General features: G+C 41.4%; 1 protein-coding gene across 1 annotated transcript in view; it reads left to right on the forward strand.

Annotated features, from left to right (window-relative positions):
• The first annotated feature begins 1,512 nt into the window (after positions 1–1,512).
• LOC117466473 (nck-associated protein 5-like) overlaps positions 1,513–18,062 on the forward strand; it is a 156,694-nt gene continuing 140,144 nt past the window's right edge. Inside the window, exons 1-2 of the mRNA XM_071207061.1 lie at positions 1,513–1,524; positions 8,414–8,538. Coding sequence (XP_071063162.1) covers positions 8,510–8,538 — 29 coding nt within the window. The 5' untranslated portion in view covers positions 1,513–1,524; positions 8,414–8,509. The remainder of the gene's footprint in view (positions 1,525–8,413; positions 8,539–18,062) is intronic.

Genomic DNA, 18,062 nt, shown 5'->3' on the forward strand with positions numbered 1-18,062 from the left:
ATAAGAAACGGAACACATTTGTGTGTGCATTGAAAAACACAAGTGTGGATGTGTGTGTATTATGAGACTGTTCTGAGCCCATCGAAAAAGCTAGAATCTAGAATCTATTCCTTAGAATATTGAACTGTTTTTATATTACTGATAATTGTCTTTTTGTTCACAACTTCTCCACATTTCGAAGTGTTTCCTGAGCCAGAACGACCTATCTTTCTTCCTGGCTTGCTCTATAATGATACTACAATTCAAATTCGCTACTCCTGCTGATTCGCTACTCCTGCTGATTTTAAAGCTAGGTCTGGGTTGGGTCTCATCCACTTGAATGTGCGCAGTCTGTTAGGTAAACTAGATTTTGTCCGTATCTGGGCGAGCTCAATTGACGCTGACGTCATTGTTTTATCAGAAACATGGCTAAACAAGTCTATTTTGGCCTCTGACATTGCCTTAAATGGTTTTAATGTGTATCGTACCGACCGGCCTAATGAAGGTGGTGGCGTTGCCATTTATGTTAAGAATAAGTTAAGTGTAACCACATTAGTTTCCAAATCGATCAGTAAGCAATTTGAATGTTTAGCCATATAGAAGTGGCAAAGGGTCAACAGGTCATGGTGGTGGGCTGCTACAGACCCCCCTCAGCTGTCAAAGACTCCTTGTCTTCACTAGAAAATCTTTTATCTCAACTAGACTACAAGGAAATAGTGCTGCTTGGAGATTTTAACTGGGACTGGTTAACTGCAGTGTCATTTTAAAAACCTTTGTATCTCTTTAAATGTTACTCAGATTGTGGACTGTCCTACTCGCCCTAACATTAAGTCACCTAATACATCCTCCCTAATTGATCTCATTCTAACTAATGTTCCCCATACATATTCATCTGTGGGAGTATTTGCAAATGATCTGAGTGATCACTGTGTTTATGTTTCATGTGGAACTACCTTGAAAAAGAGATCAATGATCTCAATGGGATTTATCTGTATAAATAAAGGTTTGAAATTAAATGAAATGCAATACCAACAACAACTCAACAGCAACAACGCAAACTACGACAACCCACACATTGTGCATTGTTTAGAGCGGTCATAAAGTGTTGAAGTGCTCAAATTCGAAACTGTTTCAACCTGTCACCTGTCAGAATCGAGACGAGGCAGTGCATTGAATCGCGTGAATGGACCGCGAAGCAGTCAAGTGATTCATTCAGGAAATTAAGCAGTTGCTGCTTCGGACGTCACATGTCACGTGATTTGAAGCAAGCTTCGAAGCACTGCTTCTATGGAATAGGAAGTCCAGGGTTGAAGCTCCGTTCGAAGCTTCAGTGTCAAACTGCCATCACTATTAAAAACTAAGTAGTTTGTTGCTCAGAGTTGTTTGTTCTCCTGTTCTCAGTGTGTTGCCTGTGCTATCAGCCTGATGTTCAGAGTGTGTACCAGCAGCCCTATTAAAGCCACATTTCCTGCAGGACTCTTTCCCCAGTGTGGGCGATGCAGACCGGCTCGCCTGTATATCAGCAGGAAGTGATTTGGGGCAGAAGTATGTATTCATTAAATACCCGGGGGGGGAAATCTCAGCGAGGTCCTGTCCTAATTCATTCCAACGCCAATGCCAGGGGCTGAACTGCTGCCTTGATTATACCAATTTACTCCCCCCCCCCCACCACCCAAAAGGAAGACGTGTAATTACACTATTTACACTGGAGAGCGTTCCTCTCTGAAACGGACACACACTCCAGCTTTGTTATCCTCTGCGCTGAAGTCACTGTGATTAAGAAGTGCAGCACATGTCAAACTGTTTGACTGTAACACTGATGTAGAGAATATTAACAGCGCTCTGAGGACATTAATAAGTAAATGCTCTGATAGAGGCTCTGATCGATAATGTGCTCTTATGTTAGTCTAGTTGCCAGCTCATATCCTATCGTGAACCCAGAAATGTTGAGTATACAAAGTGTTATGTTAGAAATGTATAGTACTGGTCCCCAGCAAATAGAAAGTGCTGGATGCTAACTTGCATATGTTCGACAATTTGCACAATTAGCATAAGTTGTCTCAATCAGCATTATAGCATATGAGGACAATAATGAAAAAAATGGCTTAAAATAATTGTCCTCAGTAGTAGTAATAATGTTCATCTTGTCTTCTCTATATCCAATGGTCGCAACAATGCTCATTCTAGTCAAAATCAGCCAACCAAGAGTACAAATATGGTTGCTTTCTGGTTAAAATTGCAATTTGTTATCCTTAAACTGTCATAAATGGACTCAGCGTCCTCAATAACCCCTAAAACCACTCCAAAATGATCTGCATAGGCTATCGTTCCATTAATTCTAATGAACGCAACTCATGCTAATTGTGCAAATTACCCAACATATGCAAGTTAGCATCCGGCATGTTTCTATGTGCTGGGGACCCCTGCTATACATCTCTAAAATAACACTTTGGGGTACTCAACATTTCTGGGTTCGCAATAGGACTTTATGAGTTGCAAATAGACTATGTAGCAAAGTGATCAGTGTAACTAGGATTGTTACCTCACAATCAGATTTCAGTTATAACAGCATAATGTTGTAAAGATGATACATTGGGAATATCCATTAAGCTATAAGCTCAGTAGCTTAACATTGATTTGAATGTGTTGAGGATATTTCCCCCCTGCCAAGGAGATGATGTTTCCCTGGGTCTGTCTGTCAGCAGCATTACAGAAAGACCACTGGCTAGATTGTCATAACATAAGACTCCTTATATTTATTATAGCGCTTTATCAATGACTCTCAAAGCGCTTTACAAATACACATTACACATACAGATCATACATACATGTAATGGTCATCTACTGTGGACAATACCCACAGGAGCAAGTTCAGATGAAGTGTCTTGCCCTAGGACACAATGGTACTTCTGCTACTTAGTCATTATGTATCTATTATCTAATATATCATTCCAATAACTTGTATATAGACTTGTTTATAGGTTACTTCTCTCTGTCCGCTGCCAACATTCTCTTTATTGAAAATGTTTAGAGCCTCACCTAAATGGTTGGTACTGAACTGAGTCTGTACTCCAGGCTTCCTGCTGTTCTATAGATTGCACTACTCCACTTTTTGTTCTCTCACTTTTTACATTTTTTTTTTCTTTTGTATTACTTTTAATTTAGTATATTTTAATATTGTTTTAATATTGTCTGCTTATCTGTATTATTGTGTTGCATTGTTGGAGAAGCATGTGACCTAAGATTTTCAACGACATAATTACTCTGTAGCTATGTCAGTTTGACAATAAAGAACCTTGAACCTTGAGCAAAGCTTTTACTCTAGGTCAGGGAAGCTGTGCACAGTCACTGCACCAAACAGCCAATACAGCATGGCACTTGTTTAAATGGCAAAAAGTGCTTTAACATGGATGCATGAGATGTTCTTCTCCCCTCTCTTGTACAGAACCAGTCTGCTAGCTGTTTCACCGTTTTCACTATTTGTCTTAACAATGACGTTGGAAAATGAGCATTCCTTTCAGAATAAAAGCAGTTCCAATTGCTATTGCAGGTTTTTGACACTGTAGAGATAACCCTGAAACTGTCGGTATTTACCCATGATGATATCATCTTCGAAGGCTTGCCAAGTAAAGAACCTGCAGAGAATGATTATTATAGAGATCTTTCCTCAGATCTTTAAGTGTTAGCTCATTGCTTCTCTGTTGGACTCGTAGCTTTCACTAACATTCTAAATATATGGTGGCAATAGAGATGTCCCGATCCGATCACGTGATCGGGGATCGGAGCCGATCACGTGATTTTCAAAAGATCGGAATCGGGAGAAAAAAATCGGGGATAGGGAATTTTTTTTTTTTTTTTTTTTTTTTATATAAAATATTTTTATTTTATTTAATGTTACAAAACAAAAATGACCATGTTAACGTCTTAAAGTCATCCTGAGGACTCAGTTTTGTTTAAAATTACACAACATCATGTATGTGTTGCTTTCTTTGGGCTTGTTTTCAGACCTGGTTGCTTATTTCTCTGAAATCTGGCAACAGAGTGGGCGCAGTGTCTAATAGTAGCAGTAAGCTAACGAGAGGCTACGTTCAGCTGGTGACTCGGGAGTCGGGACAGAGAAAATGTCAGGAGTTTGGAAGTATTATAAAATTGAAAGCGAAGGCAGTGTAACAGCCAGATGCAATGTTTGCAAGGCAGAGGTTCCGAGTGGTGGAAAGAACAGAGCTACATTCAACACGACCAATCTAATTCGCTACCTGAGAAACAAACACCAACAACAACACGATGAGTACACAGCGGCCACTCAGGTAACGGCACTGAAACAACCGACACTTTCAGAGACTTTTAAAAGGAAAGAGAAACTGCCCCAGAACAGTGAAAAGGCCAAAAAAATAACAGCCAAGATGGCTGAATTCATCGCGTTGGATGACCAGCCGTTATCTGTTACCTTTTTTTTCTCTTAATGCATTGCATAAAGATCGGATCGGGAAAAATCGGTATCGGCAGATTGTCAAAATCAAATGATCGGAATCGGATCGGGAGCAAAAAAAGGTGATCGGGACATCCCTAGGTGGCAATATTGGCGATGGCATTGGAAATACATACTGTAATGTTATCTGTTTACTAATCAGGAGTGGCAGACCGGGGTGGTGGTTCCCCTTTTCGGTTCGGTCATGGTTGACACGTCTCATCAACGTTGCGTGGAAGTCGGAAACAGTACCGAAGGAGTGGCAGACCGGGGTGGTAGTTCCCTTTTCAAAAAGGGGGATCAGAGGGTGTGTGCCAATTACAGAGGCATCACACTACTCAGCCTCCCCGGGAAAGTTTACTCCAAGGTACTCGAGAGGAGGGTCAGGCCGACTGTCGAACCTCAGATTGAGGAGGAACAATGCGGATTCCGTCCTGGTCGTGGAACGACGGATCAGCTTTTTACTCTTGCAAGGATCCTTGGTTCTCAGCAGGAAACCGATGGACTGTCCACTCCAAGTAGGGAATGAGTCCTTACCCCAAGTGAAGGAGTTCAAGTATCTCGGGGTCTTGTTCTCGAGTGAGGGAACAATGGAGCGTGAGATGGGCCGGAGAATCGGAGCAGCGGGAGCGGTACTGCAGTCGCTTTACTAGACGCTCCAGAAAAACGCGGGCAAAAATCCTTGATTATGCATTCAAACATGCGGGATTTTATGTGATTTTATGTGATTTTATGCGGTGAAATTGTGGGAAGTTGCGAAACATGCTAAATATGCGGAAAAAATAAATATTGGGCTGTCTTATTTATTTATTCTCTCTCACACACAACCTGCCACTAACGTTAAACCCCTTTACTATTCAATTAAACACATTCAATGTTAATTTATTGTAAAAGCAATTGGGCTATTTTAATTACACTCTCTCTCTCTCTCTCTCTCTCTCTCTCTCTCTCTCTCTCTCACACACACACACACACACACACACACACACACACACACACACACACACACACACACACACACACACACACACACACACACACACACACACACACACACACACACACACACACACACACACACACACACTTCTCCGCCTCATTCTGTTTTCATTTACTCGTTATCTGACCAGCTTCCATCTTGTAGGCTTCTCATTTGTCTTTCTCGAGTTGTTTGTCTTTCTTGTCCGCAGCAGCAGAAAGCATTTTCGAATGTTTGAATGAATCAAAGTGGGTCGTCACCGTCGATGTTCTCTTATGCTCCAACACAGTTGCACGGGGTGCAGAATAGTTTCCCCCCACTTTCGTGCAAGACATCGGGGAACTGCTTTGCCCGGTCTTTAGCAGAAATGTTCGTCGGTAAATGAGATGGATTAGATTTTTTCACCTTGGTGTTTTCTCTCTCTTGTGAGCTCCACACGTTCACTCTACGGCAGTGTTTCTCAAAGTGTGGTCCGCGGACCACTGGTGGTCCGTGAGCGCCCGCTAGTGGTCCGTGAGTATATTGGTAACATTTCACATTTTAAATAAATTTAAATTTAAATTGTCCGCACTCTCACGGGAATATCTCCGCAATGGAGGGAGCTGAAGTTTCACTTTCGATTGCATGATATAGCCCAGCGCAACACCTTCGTCAAACATTTTGCCACTTGTTTGTACCATTTTCAGGCGATTTGTAATCTGTTCTAGAAAAACGATGTGAATTTGGATATCTGTGGAGTTAGGTGGTCTGCGAGTGTTTTTGTATTGGTTAAGTGGTCCTTGGTATGAAAATGTTTGAGAAACACTGCTCTACGGTGTTGTTTACCTTCTGTGATGCGCGAGCTGATGACATTGCGTCATCATCATCATCACTTCACATCAAGACGAGTTAATTTTTTTCTTGACAGAATGACGAGTCAGTATGTATGTATGATGTGTCACAGCACGACTGTTGGAAGGAGGTGAGACTCAGCAGCTGGAGCTGTGCTCTGCCTCTCCTCTTGCTCCACTGTGAGGGGACACACTCACATTGAGTATGAGGAGGCAGGTGATGCCTTCAGAGGATGCAGGACGACTGAAATATGAAGGAATAACTCCATCTACTGGCCAACCTGGAGAAGCCTGCAGGACAAGTGATTTCTCTCATAACAGAAGAATATTGTTCTATTGACCGAAATAGAACCACCTTGTCACATTAGAGCTTCAGTTGTTTACCTCACTGCTTAATAAAGCGTTACCACATTAGCAACTTTATTAGGAGACTACTCTGTGTTGAGTTAACTATTGACATGAGTCAGGGCTCCATTCTAGTAGGTACCCCATTAAGGGTGACCTCCACATTATTCACTGTTAGACTCTGCTTTCCTTTTGATGTGAAGTCAGAATATGTGCGTGAAAAGGCATATCCATGTGCGGGACTTCTTGCTAAACGATAGAAGCTTAACATGACGGAGGTAGGCCCAAGGTTACATCTTCAACTGTAAATGGCCTGTTCAGACAATTGGGACTTTATGATAAATTAATTAAAAAAGGACAATGACACAATACAAATGTAACACATTTCTTTTTGTAAACACAAGACTTATTTTCCTAATTAAAAAATATATATTTTAAATATTTATTGTTGTTATGTTTTGCATAACTTTAAAATACACAAACATAACAGATGACAGAAGATAAACAGGAAGAGGCAGACGACCCACTTCTCAATAAAGTTACAATCCATAAGAAACACAATACTAATGTACAAACAATAATATGAATTAAAAGCAGACACCAACACCAACATCAACAAAGTAACACCAGTATTATAGTCAACATGTAAATAGTCTTTCAGGCATTTGGAAAGCATGTTATAGACAGACAGGGTTTGATGTGTTGTGTGCCGCTATAGCTCCAGCTGTACATGACTCTCTGTGAACTCCCTTTAGACAGAGCTGTCGATAAAACAAACTAGTGGATACATCAGCTAAATGTTACGAGTGTTTCATGATAGCCTTAGCTATGGTTGTTAATGTTCATTAGAGCGGTGTTATGATCCAAAGAGTCAAAAGCCACCGGCTCAAACTGTTTTCATGAGGATGAGTTCATGTCAGGATATCTGTTGTACTGCAGTATTTCTGCTCGTGATGTGCGAACGTCACCAGGTGGCAGTGCTGACTCAAAGTTCTCTTTCTCGTCAGGTTTCTCCTTTTGCTTTTCTTTCATTTCTATGATTCAGTGATGCAGTCCTTTACTTTGCATGTACAGTAAAGAATAAAACACTCAGCTTATTTGAAGCGGACACATGGGTGCAATTGAATTGTGTTTCTGTACGGTACGGTAATTCATTTATTAACAGTAGGATTTAGAAAACAAACACTCAAACCTTTTCACCTGGAACATCATTCCATAACGTTGGCTTGTATCTGCTGCCCCCTCCCTCTCTCTCGCTGGTCCTTTCTCTTGCTGACAGAGGGGGGGACAAAAGCACTGATTCTCTCTTCAACTGGCACCGTTGGTTCAGAGACATACTTTCAAATGCTATTCTGTAATAATGCAGGTTACCAGGGTCACTGAGTGCATCAGACACAGTATAAGTCCTCACTTCACGTTGCCTCAGCAGGTGGGTGAGCACAAACACATGTCCGTGTGTCAGTTGAGAATTATTCAGGCAGCTGGACTTCCAAAGGCCATGAAGTGATATGGTCCTCTCCTGAAATGCCTACCTTTGGCACAATGAGGGCCGGCTCCAATGTGTTTTATATATATGCAGTTTTTTGGTTTCAAATGACAGTTTCCTCCAAGGTCCTGTTCACGTCATCAGTCGGGAGTTTGTCCAACTCCCCGCCTGTCAGCCGAGGGGAGAACACACATGTGGAGGAGGGGCGGCTCACGGCCTTCTCCAAACGCTTCTCTTATACAACGAACAGATGTACTGTATCTCTGCGGTCTTCAGGGGATTATACGTAACACCAGGCTGACTGTGTTTACTCCTCTCCCCTGCAGCGAGGCCACGAGCTGATCCATCACAGTAACCCTCAGCCGGAGGACACACAGCACCTGGCCGTGGGGAGAGGGGGGTCTCAGCAGGGGGGCCGGCAGATGGTGACACTGCAGCAGCACTTCTCCAGGTAGCCCCTTCCCCACCCTGACACACCGTCACACACTCGGTTTGGTCTGGTTAGAGGCTCGACTGCTATGAGCCGCTAACTGCACATCCAGAACTGAACTGTGAGCTGTGGCCAAGTTGCAATGTAGGTGTCAGGTTTTTGACAAGGAAGATGGAGGCACGGATTAAAAAGAGCGTTGAATTTTTAAATCAATTGATTTATGACACTGTTGGTTCTCTATTAATTAATCAGATTATAATACATTGGTAAACATTTATTCAACAGCATAAACATATAATTTAACAAATATTATTCATAAGGATAAATGTGGTTTTCTACTTTTTTTTAAAAAGGAAGACATATTTTACATATTTGAAAAAGTGAGTGCATGCTCCCTGGTTACTGCAGGTTTCTGTGTATCTGTATGTCTGACATTAGCATGTGGCTATTATAAGCGAACACCGACCAAGACTCTGTGTTTCTGATATACATTCTACCTAAACACACAGAATGGTCTTCAAAGGTTGAAGTAAGTAAGGTTTACAAATCCTTTTCAATCATTGTCATTTTCAGTATTTCAAAATAATGGAACATACAACTAGTGTCCCGAAGCAGTCAGATCTATGGGCAACAAGAAAAGACGAGGGTTTACGCTTTTATGTAAAAAACAGGAGATGTTTCAGAACTAAACTGATTATTGGCCATTTATCTTCAGTAACACACGCAGGAAAGATGGTGGTGTGTCTCAAATGATTGAACCAAGTTAAATTAAAGCTGCATAACTGCTTTTTCCATTTGACTTATCGTATCAGCTTAGATATGAAGGGGAAGCAGTCTCTATGATTCTCACTATATCAATTACACATATTCATTAAATCCATTGTTAGTATAGAGGAAATGTATATATTGCTCATTTAATTTAGCCCCAGGTTATTTGCTAGCTAAAAGGTGTGTGCAGGTTAAACAAGCTGACATTTTAAACAAAGCATCTTGGTATTCAAATTAAAGACAAGATATTTTCATGTGCCACAGTCTCCTAATTTGTAAATGAGTCTACAGTACTTATTATTCTACTATTAGCTGATAGATATACCCAGACAATCTTTTCTTGCCTAGTTATTCTCAATCTAGCGTTTTTAGGCACAAACATTTATCCAATTAGCCTGGTCTAATCCTAACCCAATGAAATTAGTGTTGTAATGTCCTCAATACTCCGTTCTATCACCAGTTTAACCCTACAGATTGCCAGTTCAGGTGACGTCAGGTTTTCCTGTTTCAATGTTTCCCAGAGTTTCCCCTGGATCGCAGCTGCTCATTTGTCAGGATAAGAAAACCCAGTGACCACAGTTCAGTGACAAACTTTCCAACTGAGCAACAAAATAATGCCTAGAACACAACCATCAACGTTCAAACTCTAAAAGTGTTGAACGGCTGGGCTTCTGTTTGGACTTCCATCATTTTCATTAAAGGGGACCTATCGTGCAAAATGCACTTTTGTACGTCTTTTATACATGAAGAGGTGTCCCCGGTGTTCCAGGGAACTCGCCAAGTGTCAGAAAACACAACCCTCTCTCTTTTACTCCGTACCCAAATATTTTTAAAAAATGGGCTACGAGCGGATACATATTCCATCCGACCCGACGTCAGCCCGGAATACTGGGCGGTGACGCTCCGCCTACATAATAAAAAGTAATAAAAAGATAAAACACTGGCACGTAATTTACGTTAGAATAAATAGAATGGTTTTGAATAATATATGAGAGTCAAATCTACGTCACTTTACAGCCCCGCCCACTTTTGGGAAAACCAACGCTGTCATTTGAACGGCGATCAAGCCTGAAGCCACAGAGATCTTCTGTTACTGTCCTTTCTTCTTAGAGGAAGTACAGAAACACGTAACTCTGGATTTGTTTTAATTTTTGAGGTGCAACAAACGACACGGCAGCTTTTTGGCATGTTAAAACTATTATGTTCTGCCTCGCTCATGAGAGTAACAGCTGGAGAAAGTACAGCCTCGCCTACTGATTTCAAATGTGTGCTCTAAAATGATATTTATAAATGACTATTATCATTATTATAAGCAAGACAATAAATGGCAAAGATATATAGAAAATAAACGTATTTGAGATACGTGCATAAGAAACGTAACGTGGGAGAAAATACGTTTCTAGCTAAACGTAATTGAGAATGCAGTTTAGTTCTGTGGGAACGTAATTTTTAGGAGACAGGGTTGGCCAGAGATATGGAAAATCCACCCAAATGACCCCAGAAGTGTTTTTTGTGTGCTAAATCTCTCTAAAAAGGTCATCAATCTTGATACAGGATACTTATTATATGTTGTACTTTGGATTCCTAAAGCTTTTAGTCTACTAACCCATCATCCAAGGGCAAAAAAAATAATGGCCATAGGGGCATAGTGCTGCCATCGCCACCATACGTCATCTCACATCATTCAGAGCTGATTGGCCGCGAAAAGTGTGGTGTGTGAAGAGGACACGAGAGACGCGTCCTAAAACCCGGAGGTAAGCTGCGCATGGCTTCCCTCCACAAAAACGCAATGAGATTTCTCCATAGGATTTTAGAAAATAGCTCAAAATAAGATCTGTGGGAAACGTACCTGTTAGATAAATGCACGTTTTGTTCAGCCGGATAATATCCACATGTCTACCCTACTTTTATCATTTTCGAATCATAAATCTATCATTTAGATGTATGATAGACTTTTGAAACTACAGATGTAGCACCTCATTTCAGACTCCAGCTTACAGCTTCCTGCCTACGACCTGCCTAAGACCAGTATCGAGGAATGTCAAGCCCTCCCACTATTTTCCAAGAGGGCGTTGCCATATTTTCAATTTCAGGTTTTAACCAGGAGATGGCGCTTCATTCACAAATACAGAAAGACAAGTTTCATGGACTTTCAGTTGTGCTTTGAAGAGCATTTGAACACATCAATATTTTAGATCAACTAAAGTATATCTAATGTTGTAATTCAATAATATATAGTCTTTATATATTAAATAATCATAATAATAATGTAAATGTTTACATTACACTTCTTTATTTGTTATGCTCATACTTTTACCTTTACAATCGTTTGCTTTAATATTATATTTTTTGTATATTTTTGTGTTTGCTTCCTCCTGCTCCCTTTCGGACACATACTGTATGATTTATTATTATTATTAATATGAAGATATTATTAAGATAAGATGTTACTTTATTGATTGAACATTTTAGTTTAGAATGTGCTGTCCCACGGTAATTCAGAAGGCTCACAGGTCACATTCCGACCATTATTTAAAACAATAGGTGCTTTCACACCGTCTACAGTTTGATTTGTATCGAGGGAGGTCTGTGGCTGAATGGCCAGCGATTAGGTGTGGCACATTTATCATAGGTGATCAGAGCTAACTGCCTGCCGTCAGATTTCATTTAAAAACAGGTCTGATTTTAAGACTATTTCTGCGCTCATAAAGAATGATAAGAATAAGAATAATGCGTATTGAACTGGTTTAATTAATTAGTGAGTTTATTTTACACTAGAACCGCCAATCGGGTGTGTTGTGTGATGTGTGTTGTGTGTGTGCAATGTAACTTTTTTCAATAAAATATTAAAGTCTCCCAGTCCGTGACTTTTCCTGAAAGTGTGTTATGTAGCACCGTATGTTGTTAAAAATTGCATTCTAATAGCGGGATTTGACGGTGTTAGGTAGGCCTATATAAAAACCTCTGGCGGTTCTAGTGTTAATGTAATTAGGTACAGTAGAAGCCCTTTTTATCAGTAACGAAGCAGTTGAACATAAAAGTCAACTAACTGAGGGTCACTTGCAATGACAGTGAGTCTGAGGCCCCCGGCCACACGAGGACGAAAACGGCTAAACGCATAGGATTAACGCAAACGCAATCGCAAAAAAGCTTCCGTCCGCACGCAATATTCACCGGATAGTGTATGTCCACACGAGACCGCTCCGTTTAGCTCCAACCGCTGGAGAAGCTGCAGTACATATGCCGAGCCTGTACGTGGCGCTGTAACTTCCTCCACAAAAGCAGCGAAGAAGCATGGTTGTCATGGTTGCCCTTCTGTTTATTCTCCGCGGTGGGGGCCGAGGGAACCGGGCAGAGTTTTTCGCCAGTCAACGTGTATTAAAGTTTAAATCTTCCGGACAAAATTACAAAAGTGCCGGTCAAAGGTCTTCTTTGTTATTTATTGAGCTTTAAAACAAATGAATAACGAATCTATTTAATATAATAATAAAATACACGGAGCCTCTCTTTTTCCTCCCTCTCTCTCAGCGTCAGTGTCTGTCTCATGCAGCAGCTGATCCAGTAATGAGTGACCCGGCCAACAGTAAAAATAAACATATTTATAACTAGTTTAGGTAGTTTGAGAGGTGTCTCCGTCCTGTCAGATTAGCCTTCACTCGCGTTTATGTCCATATCGAGAGAAAGATAAATAATCTGAATTCAGTGTGCAGTTTACTTTGACGCGGGGTGAGCAGCAGAGGTGGGGAGGCGGGGCTATTGCCTCATCATTATCAGAAAATAATCGTATAGGGCGTACACACGGAGCCGTTGGACCCCCCAGAGCGTTGCGTATGCCGTTCTATCCACCTTGGGACCCGTTATTGTTTCCGCAGTCGTTTAGTGCCGTATTCTGTCGTCCTCGTGTGGCCGAACGGTCTATATGACACTAAACAGTAACGCAAACGACCGTTTTCGTCCTCGTGTGGCCGGGGCCTAACTGTAAGCTTGTCACTCATACCTCATTCACACCAACGGTGTTTCAGGGCCGGTTCGGAGCTGGAGCTTGAAAAGCACCGGGTTTTCCTGTTCACACCGCAGCGAAGCAGCCTCTTAGCTCCGGAATCCGGTTCGTTTCATGCACCAAAAAATTGTCCGGCCAGAGCAAAAGCACCACGTACGTCACGCTTACGTCGAGGCGGGGGCAGGGGCAGAGACAGATCAACTCCTGAACAACAACAAAAAGCCTGCGTTGTATCCAGTTTGTACACAACGATGGAGAAACTTAACAAGAGTTTCAGAGTTTCAGTGTTTCCGCCATAGACTGTATATATAAAGGTTTCTGCTCATGGTGAAGCAACGTGTCTGCGTGTTAAGGTGGAACCTGAGCATTCACGTTGATCACCTCTCATTATAACTCATTATAAATCTATAAAACTATAAATATTAAACTTTACTTCACGTGTTCATTTAAGAGCAGCTGTTACCTGGGTGAAGGTTACAGTTCATTTAAATGAAAGATACAACCAGTGGCGGCTGGTGGAAAATATTTTTGGTGGGGCTGTTGATATAGTGAGTAAACATCTTCTTTTTGGGAGACATGACCCCTTAAATTAGGACTTCTGGTGATGTAATGGCGCGTTTCTAGTGCAGCGCGGAGCTCGCTTTAAGCGTGCCGAGCGGCGCGCGTTTTTGGTTGCGGTTCCACTTGGCCTAGTACCGGCTAGCGGGTCCTAATTCACAGTTTTTCTGGCCCCATAAAATCGTGGTTCTAGGGCCAGGAACAACCAGGCTGAGTTGGGCTGAGTATGCTAAACTAGAGAGAGAATCGCTGGCAAGGGGGCTACAACTACAACAAGATGAACATATTTTACCGTGATTTAATTGTAATACATGTTTCAAAATGATGCCGAAGTAACAACATACTGATACCGGTTAGTAAAAACCATGAATTAACGCTTTGACAAGTCTGCAGACAGACGTCTAGTTTCTGAACAGATCGTATCTGTCCCCGGCTGTTTGAAGAGCAAGCATGGGAAACAAAAGACAGCATTTACCTGTTTGCATCCAGCTAGCCATGCCTTTCTGGTGTACCAGCTACGTGAGAAGCCTCGTTGATACGTTTTGTCTTTTTCACGAGCTTGCTGCGATATATACAAATCGGGTTGGTCCGGTCCAAGGTCTTTAAGCAACAGTTTATCTCCCAAACGTCTCCTTTCGGAAGGATTGGAGATTAGCTCTTGAACGGAATTGGGCGGGGACCGAGGTCCGGAGACTCCACCTGCACATGAAGCCATCCTCATCAACTACTGCCGTACTGCGTCACCCCACCGGATACGAGTCACTAGTGTCCATCCAAACTACTCACAGACTGGACCGGGCGCTGACATTGGCGCCCGGTGATCATCAGATTTGACGACGCTGATTGGCTGAAATTATGTTTCGGCATCATAGTTTACAGATAGCAACAGTCAGCTGCTAGTGGCTGCTGCTGCACTGGTTGAGGGCTCCTTTCTTACCGCCCAGACGAGAGAGGGTAATGACCATAGACTGTATATATAAAGGTAATGACACATGGGCAAGGCCAGGCAGGAAACATGTGACTTATCAGTAACTTTAGACATCGTCGTAACACAATTTTAAACGAGATTTTATAGTAGATTATACATTTTACTGATACCAATTATATAATATTTACCTTGTTTATTAAAAATAAAAATAAAATAAAAAAATATTATTTTACGGTTACGGCATGACGCAAACGATGACACAACGACGCATTACCAGTCGGACTCTGGGCGGTGTAAAAAGAGCCAGAGCTAAACCAAAGAACTGGTTCTGAACCTAAAAAGCTCTAGCACGGAGCTTGAAACGGAGTTGTGTTGGTGTGAATGAGGTATCAGAGTAACCTACAGTTAATTTAGCTGCTGGAGAAGAAAGATCAGGGGGGGAGGGGGGAGAGAGCTGTGGTTGATGGGCCATTAGTTGTGTAAATACACAGCTGAGATCTGCCGTTTCATTCAGACTGTTTAAAAAACGGTAACAACGGACTATTTTTCTTAGCGGATGCATGTAAATTTAAATCAATACATACAACTATTTTTTAAATCAATAAAAACATTTTCTAAATCCATAAAAGCATTTCAATTAATATTGGGAGTCATGTCGTTACTTTGTTGAGAATGTGGCGATGTAATAAGCGGGATCATTTGCAGCGACTTGTTCCTTATGGGGAAAATAACACCCTTCATGCAGATCAAGATCCCTCCGCTACGCGTTGGGATCCTGATCTGCCGACGAGGCTCCATTAAAATATAAATATCTTTAGTGAATTACTGAGTTTAGGCACGTTAATAACGTTTTAATGAAGTTTAACACAGTATATTCATATGTGTCAGTGATTTCATGTCAATTCGGCGAACATAAACGAGGGTTTACAAAGCCGGGGTTACAAATCGAGAGCCGGGCTGCATTTCCTCCCGTTCATTTTTCCCGACTAAACAACATTATTTTGTTAAATAACAACATGGTGATGTTTTGTAAATGATTACATGTCTCTTATTTAGCACAGAGTATGATATCCGTGACATATGGATCTTAACAAAGTTCCGCTGTACATCCAGCGTACTGTATCTGACTTTATTTCACATGAGCTCCAGTGTGGAACCCCACTGCACCCCCTGGTGGATCAATGATCCATTGCAGCTGGCTTCATAATAATTACATTTATTTATCACAGGGGAGGTCTCAAGTCAAGCTGGAGGTTTTCCCTTGAGCGAGGGCAGATCATGTACCAATCACGGCCCTCGCGTTTCAAATTGTCTGAAATGAAGCGCTACATCTGTACGAAGATAAGGATGACTTTTACAAAAAAGTAATAGAGATTTTTGTCCAGAGGGATAGGCAAATGGACTTCATCTTCAAGTCAAGGTAAGACTTTGGGTATCCTTCTGTTGAACTGTCTGTTTAAAATTAATTGAAGCATCAGACAAAAAAAGCTTTTGAAAATAATATTATATTTTGATTTAGGTCAAAATATAATATTTGTAAACCTGAAGAGTCAGTGCCTCACCAGCCATGAACCTCACTGCACGTCACTGCAGAAGCTTATATATAGACATCGAAGTTTTTTGTGCCCCACCACTTTTGTACATATAAAAACGCCACTGCTTGTACAACATTCGCAAGTTGTACATTTGACCGGGCCCCTGGCCAACTTGGGGCCCCAAGCGACATTGTGAGATGAGACCCCCCCCCCCCCCAACCGACAGGAGTGCACTTTTTTTTTTTAACACAAAGTACTTTGCAAATGTAATTCCTGTTTATTATTATTATCAACACAGTTACTTTTTTATACAGTGAGGTAAATGTGCATGTATGTCGTTCAGTATGCGTTTACAGGTGAATACGTCTGCATTTCCTGCCAAATACTAGCCTCAAAAAGATTAAAATATAATTAATGCAGATAAACTACTTCTACTAATAATAATAATCATAATCAATTCAATAATATAAATACTATATTATTTTATTATAATATAGTTGTAATATAGTCAAGATAAAACATGCTTATGACATGCTCAAAACCTGATATTTCTTAAATCTGTATTCAAATGTATTCCCTCTGTCAGCAATGTATCAACAACTACACACATTTCTATCAGTATTTCTCTGTGTTGTGGTTGGCATGATGATGACTGTTAGGAGTTAAGGGGAGAGGCTGAGCATCACCATGATGATGACTGCAGGAGTTAAGGGGAGAGGCTGAGCATCACCATGATGATGACTGCAGGAGTTAAGGGGAGAGGCTGAGCTTCACCATGATGATGACTGCAGGAGTTAAGGGGAGAGGCTGAGCATCACCATGATGATGACTGCAGGAGTTAAGGGGAGAGGCTGAGCATCACCATGAAATGTGCAAATTGACATACAAATGAATAAAAGGGGGGAAAATGCTCCATGTTTTTTAGGCTGTAAACTTTAACTGTTATGTAATCCAACTAGACAGACAGTGTATCACTCTTCCTCCTGTACATTAGCAGATCAAAGGCATCACATACTTCAATGAATGGTAAATAAAGAATGATGGAAATAACTGCATCTCCATTAGCCTATATGCTCTGCAGAGACTGCCTTCTTCATGTCCTGAATTGCAGCTGATGTTTTAATATGGCAATTGGCAAAAGTTTGACATTTGACATTGCTCCCCGGGCGCCGTTCAAAATGGCAGCACACTGCTCCTAACACTAGGATGGGTCAAATGTAGAGAAATAATTTCCCCATGAGGGATTAATAAAAGTTCATCTTCTCTATTTGACTTATACAATAACCCACCTTCGAGTGATGCTCTAGTTCCCTCTTGCTTGCGCCGGACTGAAACTGTCTTTTCACCGACATCTCTTCACCTGCACTCGTGGCCGTATCAAAGCCGTGATTTGTTAGATGTCGGTTCATTGCAACGGTTTCGGGTTACAGACATGCTCCCCTTGTCACCTCTCACTCTCACTCTCCTGTGTCAGCGGGCGCGGAGAACTGCGCACAGCAGCTGAGGCCCTCTGGGCGGGGCCCCATGCAGCCTGCGTGATTGGCCTATAGGGAGGGGTGGCTCCGCCTCTTCCAAAGGAACAAGGGGACCATGCGGCAGAGTTTCAGTTAGATTTGTTTCCGCCGGTCAACATGTCCGTTAAAGTTTAAATCTTCCGGACAAAATTAGAAAAGTGCCGGTCAAAGGTCTTCTTTGTTATTTATTGAGCTTTAAAACTAATTAATAACGACTCTATATAATCATATAAGAATAATAC

Source organism: Pseudochaenichthys georgianus, chromosome 21 (assembly GCF_902827115.2).
Source record: "Pseudochaenichthys georgianus chromosome 21, fPseGeo1.2, whole genome shotgun sequence".
In the NCBI taxonomy this organism is placed as follows: domain Eukaryota; kingdom Metazoa; phylum Chordata; class Actinopteri; order Perciformes; family Channichthyidae; genus Pseudochaenichthys; species Pseudochaenichthys georgianus.